This window comes from Phaseolus vulgaris, chromosome 10, assembly GCF_051622355.1.
Source record: "Phaseolus vulgaris cultivar YP4 chromosome 10, ASM5162235v1, whole genome shotgun sequence".
NCBI classification, from domain to species: Eukaryota; Viridiplantae; Streptophyta; class Magnoliopsida; order Fabales; family Fabaceae; genus Phaseolus; species Phaseolus vulgaris.
Genome location: NC_143507.1, coordinates 7,965,724 through 7,986,417, shown reverse-complemented (window position 1 = coordinate 7,986,417; position 20,694 = coordinate 7,965,724). Strand labels below are relative to the sequence as shown.

Below are 20,694 nucleotides of genomic sequence, written 5' to 3'. Positions count from 1 at the left end.
CATTATACCCAATGGGTTTTCATTGTGCTATATGTGAAAGTGTTATTTCTTTGTTTTATGAGAGTTCTCAATCTCAGGAGATTTTTCATTATACGATCTCTTTATCAGGAAACTATATGAGTTTGTGTTTTGAGGATAGTAGAACCAAAGAAAATATTTTTTTTATTCTAATAGTAGGTTGTAAAGTTGTAGGATGTATTAAAGTGTCTAAGCATCTAACATGCTATTAGATCCCTCATTAGACAAGACAATCTTATAAATATCTTATTGTTAGACAATCTATTACTGTATATGAAAATATTAATTTTTTTTTATGTTACACTTAATGGCCTAGGACAAAGCCTATAAGCAATGAAGTATTTATCTACTCCTACTCCAAAAGGAAACTTCTACCTCAAGGAATGAGGCCATGTTGACAAAGCTTCAACCTAAATGACATTTGCAACTTTGTGTTTGCTCCAACTTGGTTAAATACCTCTCATTGGCGTACTACTTCAACCTTCCTATTCAAATTCAACACAACTCCATTGGTGTGTGGAGCTTTAGGAGATGAAACTTGATATACTTAAAGTTACTAACACCAATATATGGAAAACATGAAACATGGATCATGTTATCTACAAAATGATTCAACATTTAAAGACAAACTTGGTTGAGACTTAATATAATGTGATGGATAATCTTTACCATGCACTCAATTTTTGGCTACCTGCAATTGTTGGAAGGGTCAAGCATTGACCTTATCAAAAGATTATAGTCATCATGTTCAAATTTCCAATACAATTTTGTTTGGACCAGTGACATCTTGTGTGCCTTGGTAACGAAAAAGAAAGTTCTTGCTATTTGCAGGGGAAGGAACTCTTACGCCACTCTACCTTGATAAATGCTTATAGATATTGAATTCTACTTTGGTATATAATAATGTTGTTATCTTTCAAACTTAAAATAATCTATTAAATTAAAAAAAAGATGTCAACGAGGTAAATCACTCTAAAACAAGATTGAAGTTCTTAAATAAGGATGACAATGCGACTGACCTATCCTACATTTGGCTCGCAAAACGTGGGTCGGGTTGACCAAACCTGCATAAGAAATGTGAGTTGATGCATAAGGAAAACTTTTTGAAAAAAAATCATAGGTACAAATGTATCTTAATGAAATTTTATTAATCATAAAAAAACTCCAATGTTGAACAATTGGATTATTTTGACTAGCTTTCCCAATAACCCATATAACAACTATCCTAGCTACGAAAGTCAGGAACTGTATGTAGTAGGAGGAATGACATTACAGTTGGCTGGCCTATTATTTTTAGGGATTGAAATGAAATTTTAAGATATGCAGATTATGCAGGCTGACCCGTTCCACCCTACCTGATACTTGTCCTGCACTAATTACAAGTTTTACGAGACAAATTTAAGTAGGACAACAAGTTAAAAAGTCAGTTCGTCTCAACATTGTCATCCCTGATCTTAGACATAAAATAAAATATATCAAATTAAATAAAAAAGAAATATAAAAAATCCACAATTTTAGTATACACAAATATTTTTTATTTTTTAAACTTTAGTTGTGCTTTTAAATCACAACACAAAACTCACTCTCAACTATAATAATAAAAAAGAAAATAATAATAAAAAACTACCACACTTATCCAACGTAACTATATATACATATCTTTCTAATATAGCAATAACACTAAATAAAATATGTATTCATATTATATATTGTGATAAATAGAATCTATTATATATAGAATGAAATATATATTGATATAGATTATATATTATTATAACTACGATAAGTAATAATATATTATTTGACTTGATATATCTAAAATTGGAATTAACATAAGTATTAAATTTGAATTTATTAAAATAAAATAAGATGATATAAATATAATATGAAAACACATATGGGTGATGGTGCAATAATAAAAAATGCAAAATTACTCATCGTTATTTTGTTTTTAATTTTGAATTTATTAGACATTGAATATTCAGCTAATAGTGGACAGTGGATTTCCATGTGACTCAGGTCAGATCCCGTGTGAGAACCTCAACACACTGCTCTGATCATCGCCGGCGATATCCTTCTTCCCCATTCCTCCCAATTCTCTCTCACAACCCCAATTTTCCCTTTCAATTCTCTTTCCCCCTCCTTGGAAAAAACCCATTGCTCTTTCTCTCACCCGAATCGCTCTCACAGGCAAAAAACCAAACACCTTGGACCCAAAAAACAGCAATGTTTTCTGGGAGGTTCTCAATTTTCGGAGGCGGAGATTCCCACGCGGTGGACAACGCCACTTCGACATCGAAGGGTGAAGGAGTCGCGCCCGTTGTCTCCCCCACACTGAAGCTCGAAACCGATAGGCAGGTTTACAGGCCCGGTGATCCTGTCGTTGTGACCATCCAGATCTCCAATCCCTCAAAAGGGTGCTCGTTTCTGATGGAAAGACTCGGTTTTGAGATCAGGGGCATCGAGAAACTGGACACTCAGTGGTTCGCCACGCAGAAGCCTTATCCTGGCTCGAAACAGAGGAGAGGTTCGTTGGTACAATAACAACAGTCAAATTGGAGTTGGAGTTCTTTTAGTTGCTGTTTTGTTTATTTTGTTAACACCCAGATGAAAATTTATAGTTTCTACTGTATCATCATTGTTATTATGATGGTAAAATAAGTTATGTTCTGCCAAAATATCTTGAAATTCAGGTTTACTCCCTACTCCCTATATATACTTTTTTTAGTCCTTACCTGAAGTGACGTGGTTTTCTTTTAAGATAAAGGCTAGCAACACATAACACACTCTTTTGATCATAATCTGTATTACTGACTAAAATTTAGTAAAAATTACAATTTTTTTTGTGGGTCTCTCTTCACTGATTACTTAATTAGTCTTTGTCACTCTTGGTTTTATAGTTTTTAATAAACTTTAACTGATAGTGGGGTATATTGCTAGCACTTCTAGAGGAGACCAAAATGTGTAGAGATTAAAACACCTATTAAATTTTTATGGGAATTAAAATCGAATTTCGAGATATTTGGGGAGACCAATAACATTTTTTACCCTCTTATTAATATTAGCAGTAGTTGTAGTATGAAGGTTATCAATGGTGGATGGCGGAATATGGTGGAAATTCTGCAGTATAAGACACCGTTTGGCTTATGGCTCCGCCACAAGGGCCTCCCTTCACAAGATGCCCTTGGTGGAGGAATTGGAAAATGCCATGTTGTAATGCTATGATGCTATAACAGTTATATAATAACATTGATGTTATTATGATTATTGTTATTATTATTATTTCAGGTGAGCATGTTTTTCTGGAGTTCTCAACACCACTCCTAGTTGCAAACCACATTATTAATGCTGGCGCTACCAAATCCTGTATGATAAGTTCTACACTAAAGTATTCTGATTTTTTTTATCGACTCTCTTCATTTTTGTTACTTCTTATATGTTTTCTTCATAGTCTGGTTATGCATGTGGAATTTTGGTACTCAAATTCTTAATATGGGCATTTTAGAGATTGTAAAACTGTTCCATATACATTTTCACGGGGGCAATACAACACTGAAGTATTTTGCTTCATTTTTTGTTAGAGATAGCCTCTAGTAGAACAGTGTCTGATGCTATTTTCCCACACAACTTTCATGCCTTAAAAATGTGTTGATTGCTGTGCTAGTTCAGCCATAGGCTTTCTTTAAGTTATTTGTTTGCTGGAGTTATGACTTTTGGTTTTGAGGGATGACACAGTTATAAGTTATTTTATATTTGCTTTGTTTCGCAATTATGTACTAGAGTTTTAAAGTTTTAATTTTACCAAAATGAAGTGCACTGTAGATTTGTTGAAGTTAGGACTTGGTATATGTGAACTGAAGTACGTGAGTATGTTTTTATGACCTGATAAAATAAAGAGACAATAGGCGGGACTCTTTGGTCTTGGGCTATTTTGGGACAAATTTCATCAATGAAATTATCTCAATCTTATTTGGGAGAGGTCTTGCTCATATTATTAGGATCTTCTAATAATTGATACGAAAAGAGAAAGTGGGAATAAAGGAGAACCTATATCCTGTAATGAAACCATCAAAGAAAGAGTTATGTAAAGATGTTAGGCATTGATGCAACGTGGAAAGTGATGGCAAAATAAGTTAAAATTGGACAAATGGGCAATTTGATCCAGAACTATTAATTATAGACTTAAATAATAAACCCTCAATTTTGCAGGAAGTTTTAAAATGTTCATTCTAATTTATTCTCTAAAAGGAAACAAAACAACAAATAATTTTTTTTTCTGGTATCCAGCATACATGCTTGGTGATTACTAATTTGAACGTTGCATGCTTTAGTACTGATTTGTTATATATTTTGATTTAAGGTTGATTATGTGGGATGTTAATTGCAGATGTGGTGCGAACAAAGCTGCCTAGCATTATTCCACCATCTTACAAGGGTTCAAACATTCGCTATTTGTACTATATTAAAAGTGCCATAACTGGAGGGTGGATAATATTTGAAAATGGGCAATCTCACGCGGAGTCCAAAAATGATGTTACTAATTTGGTTGGTTTTGCAATGACTTGCTGTGCTTTATACTGAAAAGTGTTTATTTCGTGTTATTTTCATGCTCAGTTTTTGGGATGTGAAACGGAAGAAAGTCATGAGCTTTTTTACCTAGCAAGTAAAGCTTCTGGAAAAGTTGCTTCATGACCGTATTAGAGCCCATGTGACCAAGAGCCTGTTTGTTTAAACTTTCCTTTTCTTTCTCTTTGAAATGCTTAAAAACATGTTTAAGGACTTATAATAATTATGTAAGCTTTTTGAGAAAAAGCTCTCAATAAAAGCTGTTTTATTACTTTTCTCAAAAGCTAAAAGAAGTAGCTTCTTAAAAATAAGTCCTAAAAATAGTTATATCTCGTAATAATTCTTCACTTGAGTTTGTTCCTGTTCTAACAAAATGTTGAATTATAGCATGAGGTTGGTAGACCTCTGCGTTATCTCTGCTGCAAGTCCAAAGGGCTGTTGCATGAGCTGTGAAGGGGACTGTTAGAGATATAATATAAAAGACCATTCTTGTGCCTACACCTAAAACCATAATCTTGTACGATTCATGTTATTATTTATGGCAAGCTATAATGGTAGTATGTTTGGACTTCAACACAAGGAGTGTCCAAAAAGACTAGTTTATTAGGTGGGAGAACCTCAAGGTTCAAATACTTCATCCTACTCAATGTGAGACTCCTAATATTGTCCACTCCTCTTTAAGGACTGACATCTATTACAGGCATTACTCCATCAACAGTAAACTGATGGTTGCCCTTTTCTCTTTGGTGGCTTCACTCACCTATTAGTAGTCAATCTATACTCTAATCCAGCCTATAGGTAGCCTTTTTGTGACCCTACTCTCAGAGTAAAAGTACCAATTGCTAGGACTTAAATACAAGAGGAGAACCCAACCCAAAAGATTAGTCCATTAAGGGGGAGAGCCTCTAGGTTTAAGTACCGCATCATGTAGTTCATTCTACTTAATGTGGGATACCTAACATGATATATCTTGGTTTTTGTTTGTCTTGTTCGAAAATTGTGCTATGCCTTTTTAATTTAAACACTCTTTTGTGTTATATTGGGAGCTAATAATTGAAGAAAGGGTAGCTAAAAATTCCAGCTTGACATGCATGGTTTCCCATCTTTTTAAGGAATTCCAAGGCAGTAATATGCCATCTCAAGGCACATGCATGTAAGTGGAATGAAATGATTGTCCAGAGAATGTGAACATGCTTATTGATTGTTTCTGCTTTACTAGGAATAAGAAGGCTGGTAAGAGGTAAAGAGCAGGAAAGATTGTTTTAGGTGATGAATCAATGGTTTAAGAGAACTTTCATAGAGTTGTTGGATTGGATCCTACTTTTGTACTTAAGTATTTGCTAGGGCTATTCCTTGTGTTTCATATTTTTTCCCTTTTAATTTGTGTAGTTGTTTTCCAGGATGAGTGCTAGTAAACATGCACTGTTTTTTCCCTTTACTACGCCATCTTCCTCTTTGATGATGATTGTGTTTTGGTATCACTTTTGATTAGTAATCATGGCCGTGTCTTTAATTTTAGATAATTCTTTAGTTTTGAGCTCTTATACATCCCACTTTCTTTTATCCTGCTTTACTGGTTGTGGATATGTCTATTTTTGGAGATTTTTATTCCAACCTTTTACATGTATTGGTTTGAGTATTTTTAGATTTTCAAGTATGTTAACTTTGATTTGTACAGGAAGTTCGTGTTCCGTTACAAATATGGATAAACCAAAAGAGTAGTGGCTTTCCAATGGATGATGGTTAGTTTGGTAGTTAACTTTCTGTCTCTTTTAGGCCTGTTGTAACCATGTTGTAATAGTTTCTGACTTAATCTATTGAGGCCTACATTTTCTGTTTGTATACAATATTAATTAATTTTATAAAGGAGTATGTGAAGATGTTCTTTCGTACAAAGTAAAATTGCTATCTGTTTGAAAAATTACCTTTTCTTTTAAATTTTGAATGCTGACGTTGAACAAATATAGTTTATGCTATATGTGTCAGATTTAATTTTCCTGATAGGCCTTTGTTTTCTGCTTTTTAGCCTAAGCTTCTGTAATTGTTGCCAAGTATTATGTCTTGTTTACATGATGACCTAAAAAGCTAGCTATCATGTGTGATAAGCATGTTTTGTATCAAGTTGTCTTTCTCTTTGGTCCGAGTCCATGGCAACATGGTATTATTAGCATTTTTCAAATTCAACCCTTCAATCTGCAACACAAAAGGGATGACAAGTCTGGTAAACAAACTTTGGTAGAATCAGATATTATTGGTAGAATTTACTTGTTTACGAAAGTTGACGGCATATATCACTATTAAGTTTGTTGTTTTTTTGCAACTATACATTTTTATTTCATATAGCTTCAAAAGTTTGAATCAGAAGTTTAATGGAACATTACAAGTAATATATCCATGTGTTTATACGTTTTCAGATATTGTTCCCTTAACTACTGTACAACTGGATATATTTTGGAAAGAGATGGATGGAGATGCTGATTGGGTATGCTATTGGTGATATTTTTTAATTGGGTAAACTAAACTTATCTGTGTTTTAGCCTATATTTGATTGCCATCTATTATTTTAAGAATGCCTTTATTTGTTTTTAATTATTCTTGGAGAAAAGAGAAACTGTTGTGATATTTTATTATTTCTATTATGTATAAAGCTGAATACAATAGGAGCATTTATAGTTGCTACCCTTGAAAGCAAAAAGACCAAAAAACCCAAAATAGATTCACTGAAAGGGACAGCTGGAAATAACAAACTGAAGAGGGAACAATGTTACAGAAAGATACAGACAGAGAAAATAATATCTTTTATATTCTTTTATTCTAATATGTCCTAATAGCCCCCCTCAAACTCAAGGTGGAGGTGCATGAGAAATGTCTCTCACATTGAGTTTGTCTTTGACCAAAACAAATCTGGTTGGAGAAAGAGGTTTCGTCGGCAAATCTGTCCATTGGTCCAAGGCTGGAATATGATAGATCTGAAGTTGTTTGGAGAGAACTTTTTCATGAAGATAAAAGACATTAACTTCCATGTGTTTAGCGCACTCCATGCTAGACCTGACTATAACTTGCTGTTTGTCGGTCCTGGCAGAACCAGAGGTGGATCTACGGTCATCAATGTCAGAGGTCCAATCAGCATAGAATTCTCTTGATTTCCACATGTTTCATAAGACCATGAGAGTAAGGTACCATAGAATTCTCTTGATTTCCACCCAGTGAGTATAAAGAGGAGTTGCCATGAATTGGCAAACTTTGTTAACTGCAAGGCTAATTCAGGTCTTGTAAGAGTAGCATACTGCAGAACACAAACTACAGATTTGTGGAGTGTAGGATTTTGAAATGAATCCCCACCTGCTTTAGATAATTTTCTGGAAGAAGCCATAAGAGAAGAAAAAATGAGCTTCAACCAAGTTGGTTTTGTGAAGAAGATCATGAATGTACTCGCTTTGAGTCATGAGAAGCGATTTGTTGGGTAATTGCTTGATTTCAATGCCCAGGAAATAGTCCAAGTGGCCAAGTTGTTTGAGAGAGAAAGTGATATCATCCACATACACTAGTATAAAAATAGTGGGATTGATGTTTGCAGATAATGTGTCATCAAATTCAAATCTAGGAGCTTGATGAAACCCCTTAGCCATAAGATGGGCTTTTTATTTATTGAGTGACCCATCTGCATTGTCTTATGCGATAAACCCATTTATTGCGATGGATTTTTTATCAGAAGGCAGCGGAACTAAATCCCATGTGTGATTCTTCATGAGTGCATTCATGCTGCATGGATGACAACCAATTTGGATCAGCGAGAGCCTGATTGACTACTTTTGGTTCACTATGAGCTAGAAACAATGAAGGATGAGGAGGTGGATTATGTTGTCCATATTTGGATCTGGTTTGCATGGGGTGAATATTAATAGGCCGAGGAGAGAGAGGAGGCTGAGTGGGTGACATAGAGGAAGGATGATGATCATGAAGAGGGTGACTAGCATCAGGAGATAATCAGGGCTTTGCTGAGAAATATTGTTATAGGGAAATTGTTCATTGAAGATAACATCTTTGGAGATGTAAATCTTGATAGAACTAGAAAGACAAACATAGCCCTTTTGAGAGGATGGATATCCTAAAAGCACTCTTGGGACCTGAAATTAAGTTTGTAAGTATTGCAAGGTCATAAAAAAGGAAAAAAGAACACCCAAAAGTTTTTAAGAAGTTATAATCAGGGGTCTTCTGAAACAACAACATGAAGGAGATATTAAACTGTAATGAATGAGTAGGTATTCTGTTAATGAGATACCTTGTAGTAGTGAAAGTGTAATCCCAAAACACCAAAGGCAAAGAAGCATGGTGGAGAAGAGTAATTCTAGTTTCAGCATTGTGTGTTTTCTTTCAACAACACCATTTTGATGGTGTGGACAAATTAATCTGTGGGTGACACCATGACTTGATGGAAAATCATTAAAGGGTCTGAACTCTCCACCCCAATTGGATATGAACACTTTTGATTTGATTGTTAAACTGAAGTTCAACCATGGTTTTAAATTGTTGAAAAATTGAAAGTTTCAGATTTAGATTTAAAAATATAAATCCATGTGAACTTAGAATACACATCAACAAAGAAAACATAATAAGTGTAATCAAAATGTGAGGTAATATGTGAGGGTCCCAAAGATCATTCAAAATTAATTCCAAAGGGGCTATGTAAACAGTTTCAGAGGTAGAAGAAGGAAGTCTATTGGATTTCTCAATACAACAAGAACAAAAGTCAGGAACATTTTTGTTGGTTGAAGGAATATTACAACGATTAAGTATGAATTTAAGAACATAGAGCTAGGATGACCAAGAATAACATGCCATGTAGTGTGACAGTTCGGTTCAAAACAACATAAAAAACACTATCAGTTTTTGAAGGAGAATCAGTTGTAGAAGACAACAAAACAAAGGACCTTTGAAGTTGGAGATCTGGGAAAGAGTAAAGACCATCAAGACCAACAATTCCTTTGAGTAAAATTTCTTTAGTTTCTTGAGATTTGACAAGGGAGTATGAAACTTGTTTTCATTAATAGAAATGATTGATTCATACTCTACTGGTAAACTTCAAGGATGGCATCAACATGCTCTTCAAGCAGAACAGGGTTACCCACACCTGGAAGTTTGTCTAAAATGGTTTTGATGTGAGTTAAAAACTCTCGCATCGTCTTACCATTGACAGATACACAATGAAGATCGGTACAAAGATGAAGCGCATGTGTTTTTGTCTGAAGATGAAAATACTCATTAACCGTGTCCCAAACTTGATAGCAGTAGGTCGAACCAATAATGTGAGAGAGAATCAACTTCAATAACATTAATTGAAGCCATTAAGAAGTATTGGATCTTGAACTTCTCAAACTTCATATGCAGGATTCACAGATCAGAATCATGATCTGGGTCGTGGAGATATTGTAGAGGTATAGTAGGATTAACAATGAATTGCTGAAGTCGATACGATTTAATAACAGGCTCAACTTGTTGATGCTAGTGAAGATAGCTGGAGTCATCAAGTTTTTCCATGTGGGCCCCAATGCTTATAGGAGTAAATATTTTAGAAATTGTGTACATTTTTCAGTTTTTGTTTTTCTCCCTACCCGTCACTGTTCATGTTGAACACATTGTTCATCGTCCTTATCATAGTCCATCGTCAATGTCATTTTGGCAAGTGTTGTTTCCTGCCAACATTTATCTGGTGAATATTGTTTATCGCTGATAGTTTCATTTTGGGTTTATAGTGTTTACCATTGATGTTTTTTGACATGTACTGTGTACTACTAGTATTTTTTCCATTATCGCCGACGTTTTTCTGATGAAAACTGCTTGCTGCCAATGTTTTTTCGACAAGTATTTTTTACCGTAGTGCCTTCTAACTAAATTTTAAAAGCTTGACTCATGATAGATATGTTCAAACTTGAGGATGAGTGTTAAAGATATGATTTGAAAGGACTAAACATATTGAATATTGATTGTTACTTTGACAATGTCTGGAAAATATCTACTAGTTGTCATTATTTACTTTGTTAGCTTTGGCAAACAACTAATTGACGTGCTTACTAAGTCTTTCAAGGGGGTCTTGTAACAAGCTTGTCTCATCATAACTATGTTCCACAACTTGATGGGGAGTGTTAGAGATACGAGTTGGTATGTTAATATGATTTGATTACATAAACAAATATAATATGATTTCATAGAGAAATATCTTACCAAAAAATTTCCATTATTAGATATTGATTTTGTTCCTCATTTTGTATCTCTTCTTCATTAGAAACAAGAACACTCATGTGTGTACCCAACACACAAAATTCATTATATTCCTTCTCGATTTCTCTCTTCTCAACGTGATACAAGAGCGATACCATCCTCCATTACCTATTTTGTCACTAATCCTTTCAACAATCTCTTACTCATAGCTAGGTTAGAATTCTATGAAGCACTCCATCTACATTGATATGAATATGGGGGCGGATGGACTCGGGTACCATCAGATGCTTTTGAGATGCTCAATAGAATATTTAAATGTTTGGTTCTCCTCTCTCAAGTCCTTAACCACTAACTTCCCGATTTGTATCAGATCTAGCTGTTGGTGTCTCAAGAAGGCCTATGAAGAGTTTTGACTGGTGGAGGGTGGTTATGATCATTTGGGAAATTGAGTGAAGTGTTACCAAGTGAAGTGTTGTAGTGTGATCCAAATGTTGACTCTTGGTGGTGGTGGTGCTATGATAGAGACTTGGGTATTATGGGGTTCCTAAGTCTCATATCAAGTGGTGTGGGATTTTCAATGGAGTATTTAAGTGTTTGGTTCTCTTCAACAACTACCTCTTAAGGGGTGGGTTCCCTAAGTGCTTATCAGCTGGTTACTAACAAAACTGTATAAAACTTTGTTTCAAATTCTTTTTGGGGAATTTTGTATCCCATTTCTGGTTGCACATAAATCTAACTTTTGGCATTTCACTTATTACATGCTGTTCTTTTCTGGTACTGTAGATAAAATGGAATAATTTCTTTACAGGTTAGAGCAAATGATATTTATGATGCAGTCGAGGAGGGCTATGACAGCTCAAGAGATGATATTTCATCTGTTTCTTCTTATAACCCCATGAAAGAGAGCCTACACAGAGGCTTTGGAAGTTCATTATCACTGCGATCGTCTTCTGCAAGATCATTGTCCAGGGATGCTTCTACTGTAGAAGGTTTCCGAACAAGTTTATCTTCAAATATGGCACTTCCTCGGCTGTCTGTTGCTGAAGTATTATCTGATTCTGCTGCTGGTGAGAAAATTAAACTATAGCAGAATGTCTTTATGTGTGAAACTGCTCATTCTGAAACAGTATAAAACTGTATCGGTTTATTAGTTTCTGAATGATACGATTCATCTTTTATTTTTTGCTTTGAAGTCAAGTATTTGCAATGCTAATTCATTTATAAAACAGATGTCTTGTCAAGCCAAAAGTTATTTGCTGTTGGGTCCCCAAATGAGCAACAGAAGCTGCAAAAGGCTTTTTCTGCAGAAGATGTGGGAGCATCCTCTTCAGCTGAAGCTGGTGCTGTAGAATCTTTATCATATGGATTGATGCATTTTTCTACTCTTAAATGATTTTATGGGCTTTGGACACATTGAATATTGAATTGTACTTCAAAATTAAAAAAGAAAATCCCCATTCCATGTAAGCTAATATTTTGCAGGCATTTTCTGCAGCAGAAGGCTTTATTAGAGGAAGGTCTTATAATATCCGACTTGATGATCAAGTTTTGCTTAAGTTTTATCCTAAAAATTCCGACTCAACTTATTACTTCAGTGATGTGGTAAGTATTATAGAGTTTGATACATGGTGCATATAGGAATTATTTTTACCTACAACTTTCTTGTCACAGATAGGTGGCACTCTCATCTTCTTGCATGAAGAAGGAGCTAGAAGGTGCCTTGAGGTGACTGCCCTTGTGTCTGTTGAGATTAAAGTAATAGTTAACAGACATTTTTTTGTGGTTGTTTCACTGGAACTGAATTTATCATCATAATTATTATTTTCAGATATTAATAACACTTGAAACTTCAGAAACTATAAATCGGCGATTTGTGCATCCTTCTAGAAGGAATTCTCCTACAATCACAAAGGTATTTGCTATTACTTGTAGCTCTTAATACTGAAGCTTCTGTTGAATACTGATTGGTTGAATAAAAACTATCAACTAAATCTATTTATATTAAGGTCTTTGTTAATGGTTTTCCTAAAGTTTTCTTTAGCTCCAATCTACCTCTTTTCATCTGGCTATCTTTTGATTTTATTCATTTCTAAGTAGAGCCTCCATTGGTCTAAACCTGTATTGACTCAACCACCATGGTGATTTTTGTATCTTCTTTTCTTTGATAGATGTGGGTTTTACTTTTTTCCTAGCCGTCTATTCATTCATCTCAAAATTCATATATGCTGCACCTACGTACGTGTTTTGTTCCTGTTGCCACTTGACTTCCTAGCTTTTGCTACCGTATGGCTTTGCTACTATAGTAGCTGGTGTTGTTTTTCTAAGTTTTATAGGACTTTGTGGGCACAAATTACACTTGAAGTATTTCCATATTTAATCATATACACTTTTATATATGAAGTGCAGTGTTTCAATATAGCCACGCAATGCTATGCACCATTTGATGTAATCATTAAAAGCCATTTGTCACTGATTACTACAATGTGTTATTCAGAAGGAATGATGTAGATTTTGTTTTGGTGGTGCCTTTTGATTAACCATATGCATGATTATTCAAGGGCCAATCTCTGATTGACTTTTTGAAAGACTTGCTTGGATAGTGTCTGTCTACAATACTCGAGAAAAGGAGTGGATCATTATCTAACTAGAGAAAATTCATGAGCATACATGTATTTTAATATATTATTGGCTTCTGATAATTGTGGTTCTCAACTATACTTTTAGGTTCAGAGTGATCATCATGAGGTTGTAGCAGATTTGGTGCAGACCAGCTTTCTTTTTTCTATCCCCATGGATGGTCCAATGTCCTTCTCAACTCAACATGTTTCTGTGCAGTGGGTTCTCCGCTTTGAATTCTTCACAACTCCAAAGCGTGTAGATTGGACAAAGTATGAGTTCCAACCTTAACTCCACCTGCTTTTTGGTTGATCTTACACGAGAGCAATTCATTCTACAGTCCACACACTGCCATATTTGGCTACACCCTACCTAATTTTCAATTCATAGCCCACCTATTGTCAGTTTATTCTTGATGTGGATGTACCATGTGATTCTTAATCTTTATTTTTGATATTTGAACCATAAATTAGCACGGCCAAAGATCAACCTTTAGTTTCATTGATATTTATTCTACACTTCACTAACCATAATTTATGTGATATCTCTAAACATTTGTATTTTAACCAAATTCAATGACATCATATGATCCATGTAGTATACCTCACATGTAGGCATAAGCTACTGTTGTATTACAAACCGTGATTTCAGCTTCAAATGAAGAAAATAGGTTTCATGGAATTGTTAGTGGCATTGGTTATTTAAATATAAATGTATTTTTTGAACCACAGGTATGATCATCCTCTTTTGATTGAGACAAGGGAGAAAACGGAATGGGTTCTCCCAATTACTGTACATGCTCCCCCACCAAGAGCTCCTGCTTCTGGCACAAGAAGCGAGAAACTTTTCTCTTTGGATCCTATGTGGGTACACAATTGAAGGTAATATGAATCTCTGATATACCTTGAACTAGCTCCATTAACTGTTTATGTTAATCAGTTTGCATACGAAAATATCATATCAATGCACAAGAGTAGCTTAGATTATTATTTGCTTTTCCTATTTTACATCATCTCTTACGATTGGTTAACATATTTTCTTACATCATGATCAGTTTCCCAAAATTAAATAGGATTATGATTAGTGTAAACATAGGTTAATATGCTAAATTTTACTCACCCATAAATACTTTGTAAATACATTACATAGAATCAAGTCAACATCAATCTCTTGATATTTAGTCTCCATTCTTTCCTCTCTGTACCTAAAATCCTGCAGTTTCAATAACCAGCTTTAATAATATTGTTCAATACTTGAGTTTCTATTCTCCAATCCATTAAAAACCACCATATTTGGTCTTTTTTTTTTTTTAATTTGGTTATCACTTGATCGCCATTATGCTTGATATATACTCAGATTTGTTTTTGATATTGATCTGTTTTCTGCAGTTAAATTAAGCTGAAGCTGAAATATGGTAACCGACCATTGTAGCCTTTTTTATAATACGCCTCAAGCTTCAATTCTTTAAATGTACAAAATTTTCACAAAATAACAGCGAGTGAAATGTCAGAATGATCATTTGTAGCATACCAGAATTCGAGCAATTTGTTGTCATTGGTTTAACTGAAATGTGGCAGAGGTCTTTTTAGTATAGTATTTCTTCTCATTTCATGTTTTTCATATTTGCCTTTGGTGCCAGGTGATTTATGTCCCATAGTTTATGCGGCTAATTGATTTTGTTTTACTTTTTTATAACTCAAAAAGGGTGTTATTAGATTGTATGAAGACAGTTTCTTCCTGCACCCCCACATTTTTCTTCCTGCACCCCACAATGTTATGCAAAGACTAAACTGTCCCTATTTTTATTTAAAAACCCTAAAATGCACTTGAACTGTATTTATTTTTTTGCATTCCGGATTATGAAATCCAGAAAATTTTCGGATTCGCACTTTCGGTTAAATTTTGGATCTACCAATCCGTAATTCAAAATATGCATTTCACATTCAAAAGTCCATCATTAAAAAAAACATTACGGATCCACCAATCCATAACAGAAGTATGCATTTTAGATTCAGAAATCCATAATTAAAAAAAAAAACATCTTGGATCTATCAATCTGTTAAACACCTCTTCATCCAAAAAAAAATATTCAGGTTCGAATTGATGAATCTGTATTTCCAATAACCACAGTGTCCTTTTTCGAATAAAAGGTCAAGACCAGTTTTGGGATTTAGAAAATTGTGGGGGGTGCAGGAAGAAGAAGCCTTGTATGAATCATTTTTTTGTTGTGGTTACTAAATCATTAAATAGAGATAGAAGGGTATAAGTTGGTGCCTTAGATTTTAGGCAATTGCTTACCATATCACTGCACCCAATTCCAGCAGAAAAGACGAAACTGTCCTTAAAAAAATTTCCGAAATATGTGTTCCAGATTTTTTTCCGAAACGAAATTTTATATTTCGGATTATTTTATCTGGAATGAGTTTTTCATTTTTGTTTCCGACTTTTCATTTCCAAAACACAATAATTTCTTTTCTGTATTTTTTTTTTGGAATATATTATTTTTCAATTCCGGATTTTTTTGTCTGAAATAGAATTTTAATTTTTTTTCTGGATTTTTATTTCTGAAACTCAATATTTTTCCAGAATATATTATTTTCAATTCCGGATTTTTATTTCCAGAATTAAGGGTATTTTTGGAAATTAAAAAAATTTGTTGGGTGCAGGTTAAAAATGATTGGGTGTAGGAAGCATTTGCCTAGATTTTATGGTTTCAATCTCTTGGACCTCTTGGATGAACAATGTTAAGTTTGCTTTGTACACTTATTTTTATATATTTTGTATTTGTTTGTGATGTTAATGTAATCAATTATGTCTAGAGGGTTAGCTTATACCAGATAGAAAAGGATTTAGATTTATTACAAACGGTGCACTTTTCTTATAAAATGAGTTTTCTCAACCTGCATTGCATGTTAAAATGAAGGCAATTTCTTCCTGCCTCCAATGTTTCTTCCTGCACCTCCATAATTATTGAAATTTCAAAAATACTCTTTTGAATTTGTATTCCGAATTTTACTATTTGAGTCATTTTCTGGATTCAGAAAAGACTTTCAAATTGGAGAATTCATAATTGGCTTCTGAATTTTACAATTCGGAAGTTATTTTTAAATCCTGAAAATGGTTTCTGTAGAATTTAGAAGTCAACTTTTTGTATTTCGAATTGTACAATTTAGAAGTCAACTTTGTGTTATGAATTATAGAATTCAGGAATACAATGACTTCTAAATTCTATAATTGAAAATACAAAGTTAATTTTCGAATTTTATAATTTAAAAGTCATTTTTGAATTGAATCTAAAAAGTAGTTTTTGAATTGCTGAATTTAGAGTTAATATATTTTGAATTATACAATTTGAAAGTTATTTCTGAATCTAGAAAATGTTCGTAATACTACTTACTACTTGTATTGGAATGAAGAAGATGATAGAGGGTGTAGGACTTAGACTTAAATTTTAATTTTATTAAGGGTAAATATGATTTTTTTATCAAAAGTATGGAGGTGCAGGAAGAAATTTTCTAAAATTACTTATGCTTTAAAGAGCAAGTGAAAAAAAAAATAGAAGATAGGAAAGAATGTAATAAATAAGTAGAAAGGGAGAATGTTGGGATGAAGTGAAAGAAGAAAAAAGTTGAGATAATTTTATTATTATTAATAATTTATTATTTTGATATATTTATAATTGTTTATTTATTTAATAATAATTAAAAATGTAAATATTAACATAATGTTTGTATATAATATAAATATATGTAAATATTGTAAAATATTTATGACATGTCAAAAATAGAATTACTTTGTGATTTTTAATGTATTTTTTCATACTTTTATGTGGAAATATAATGTTTTTATTTTATTTTTGGTGTTTTCCCTTTTCCATTGGCAAATACAAACAGGGTTGGGCATTATGATTGAAACTTTAAAATAGCATGAGAATTTGAGTTTTGCTGCTGTGAGTTTTAGCAGTGATGAACTGTTCTTGCATTGAAGAAATAGCTGTGAGAAATTGTAGCAAGATGTGGAGCATTTACTTGGTTTCTGTTTTCTGTTTTCAATTTTTTATTATAAAAATGTTATTTTATTTTTTATCTCTTTTTTTTTAAAAATTTGTTGAAGAAATAGAAAATAAAAATAAAAGTTGTTTTCAATATTTTCTTTACAAATTTTTGAACGCAAGGAGCAAATTAAAAAATAAGGAAAGTGAGGCATTTTAATTATAAAGTAAAATATAGAAAATGAAAAAAATAAATAAATAAATAGTAGGAAATAATCCCTTAATGTAACAGTTTTATTTTATTTACCTGAATAAGTTTGTGAAGCATTAAATAATAAATAATAAAATTTATTTAAAGAAATTTTTAAAATTTCTATCTCAGTTGATATTAAAGGGAAATAACTTGTACTTTCCGTAACAATATATCAAAATTAAAATAAAATGTAATTAAATCATTTCTCATAATTATATAATTTTGACCATAATTGTAGATGTATTAAAATTCATAATAATATAAAAATTATGGATCGTAAATTGAATTTAAATTACATACTAGATTTATAAGTATAAAATTTAATTATAATTTAAAAATTGACTAAAAGACACTTTTAATCATTATGTTTAATAATTTGTGTTTTGATTTTTTATCTTTAAGGTTCTTGCTTTTATTATTTGCAATGTTATTTAAAATAGTCTTTCTACCAATTTAATACGAACTTAAATATAAAAAAAAATTAATTAATTATATACAAATAAGGATGTTAATAAATTTTATTTAATATTTTTTGTATTTCATAAAATAAATAATTACATTTTCTAAATTTACTTCTTACATACTTTTGAGAGGGATGGTATTATGTTTAAGCTCTTTTGTGATAATAATCTTAAATATCATAAAATTAATTGAAGTTCATTTATATTTAAGTTAATAAAATTACATCTTACTATTGTTATTATAAAAAATTAAATAATATAATATAATATAATTATAATTTTTTAAATATTATAAGAGGACTCGTCTCTACACCTTATTCTTAGAATATTTTATATTAGTGCTTTCGTGTCAACACATAATTATCTGTCATATAATAACTACAAATTAAAATTAATAAGATAAGCTACCAACAAGTAATATAATCTAACATATAGTTTATAAAGGAAAAATATTGATTTAATAAAACTATTCATACATATTCGTTGTTACTTACAGTAAAGACATCAAAGAATCATACAAAGTACTATAAAACTATAAGATTATATTTTTAGAAAATTGAATTGAGTTTAAATAAATGAGAATATTACATGTCATATATTTGAGGGTATATTGTTCTATAATTTTAATTCAAACTAGTAACCCACATATGGTAGGGTAACTCGTTGCACGTCTATGAAATCTCGATGACTCGACACCTTAATAGGTGATAGGAACTTCCATAAACTTTTCATCACTTGATACACTCTTTTATAGTTTAATAAAGTTTGAATATCTCATCGATACATTTCATAACTCAACACTCATACTATACTTACACCAAAATGTGAACATCCATCTTGTTAGGGAATAACTCACAAACCCATTAGAACATCTACTAACATAAATGAGTAAAAACGATAACAAAAAACCCATAAGAACAATTAAATAGTTAAAAAAAAAAATAACGAAGAAAACATATAGAGAAATTTGACGTGATTCAGTTGAAGTTTTAACTAACTTTAATCCACATCCACAAACAAAAATTCGCTATAACAAAGATTATAACTCAAAGTTTCTTTTAGTGAACTCTTAACTCTAGGTTAGTTACAACAGTTCATACAAGGTCCTATTTATATAGAAAATAACAGTCAAAACTAACTTATGTATATCACCCCTAAACGGTTAGAGAAGACACATGAACAATGTTTCATTAATGAGCTCAAAACGTCAAACTGGTCAAACTTTCTTATATTAAACAAAGGAAGTACAACTAATGTTGAGTAGACACTTTGACACCATTTGATGCTTTAAAGATAGACAAATGAATTGGTCAAGATAGACAGTCTTGTACCACTAAATTCTCTTGACTATTAGATAGTCTACATATTAGACAACCTAGCAACCTTTTAACAAGATTTTACTAAATCAATCTTCACCTTAGTTTAACATAAATTTTCTGAGTGATAAAACACTCATTGCCTGTAGGCACACACAGGCTTAATCACTAATCAAGTGGGTTAAATCCAAGCAATGAAAGAACTTACTACCATGCAAAGCTTTCTGATGAGCATATATTTATTCACACTCAATAGCTTTAATCATGGATTATTGAACTATAATAATAAATAAATCCATTGTTTATTATTGTTAACTTTGTGTTTTTAGAGTAAATTATCCGGAGGAAGCATCTACCTTTGTGAATGGGCCAAATATGCAAAAAGTCCAAGTTGCTTCTTGAACCAAAACAGGAAACAAATTCCAAGGAGAAGAAAGAGAAAATAAAATCTACAATATCTCAAAAACAAAATTGGAAGCAAATCTTCTACAAAATACAAGAATTCTGGAAAGTTGGAAACTGTTAACAAAATATAAACTACAATATTTTCCCAAGATCCTTGGAGCAGAAAAGCCTATAAAAGGACACAAGCATCAAGTAGAAATAGGAGAGCTTCATAGGGTATTCTTAGTTTCTTTTCTTATTTGTGATTCTTTTGTTTTGCCTCCGCATGGAAGGCTAAACCTTTTTGGTTGTTTCTTTTGTAATTCCCCATTGAGTTATGAGGTTTTGTTCAATACAGTTCCGATTTTTAATTCTCTATAGCAGTTGCTTTTATTGTCTAATCTCCTGGAAAACTGGTTTTTGTAAGAGGTTGTACTTGAACGCATGATTGAGAGTCTTCCTTAACTTAAACTTTGGTTTCTTAGTTAGTTTGCATTGTTCTAATTAATTTCTTGGGCGCATGATTCAAGGAAGAGGAGATAAGCATTCCCATGGAGTATACACACGGAACAAAATGGGTATTGATTAAACCAGTAGACGCATGCTTTACTGGTGAGTTTCAGTTGAATTAAATCGGCACATGTTCAATTTGGTTTAGTTTTGTTGGAGGATTGAGAAAGGATTAATCTTTAGAGAACCTGTGAAGAATTCAATGGTGGAAGAACTTGAGATCAACCACTTTTTATTTTCTATTTCAATCTCTTTTATATTTTCTGAATAAGTAACTTAACCCCCCCTTTTTATTATTATTGTTATTACTAACTCTTATTATTGCAGATAGATTCTAAACACCGATATGCTAATTTCACT

The 20,694-nt window shown here is 32.4% G+C and overlaps 1 protein-coding gene across 6 annotated transcripts; it reads left to right on the top strand.

The window, feature by feature from the left end:
- The first annotated feature begins 1,937 nt into the window (after nt 1-1,937).
- LOC137818642 (immunoglobulin) lies at nt 1,938-15,025 on the top strand. Of its 6 annotated transcripts, none has more exons than XM_068622179.1 (13): nt 1,938-2,545; nt 3,307-3,384; nt 4,406-4,563; nt 6,263-6,326; nt 6,999-7,066; nt 11,612-11,870; nt 12,033-12,143; nt 12,302-12,405; nt 12,475-12,528; nt 12,632-12,715; nt 13,528-13,691; nt 14,151-14,300; nt 14,808-15,025. In XM_068622179.1, exons 1-12 carry the CDS (start codon nt 2,245-2,247, stop codon nt 14,296-14,298), a joined length of 1,593 nt encoding a protein of 530 aa, XP_068478280.1. In that variant the 5' UTR covers nt 1,938-2,244; the 3' UTR covers nt 14,299-14,300; nt 14,808-15,025. The 6 variants fall into 6 exon arrangements, with proteins under 6 accessions (XP_068478280.1, XP_068478279.1, XP_090152596.1 ...); XM_068622178.1 differs by having other exon boundaries at nt 12,299-12,405; XM_090296470.1 differs by having other exon boundaries at nt 1,988-2,545; nt 6,999-7,095.
- Nucleotides 15,026-20,694: the final 5,669 nt, after the last annotated feature.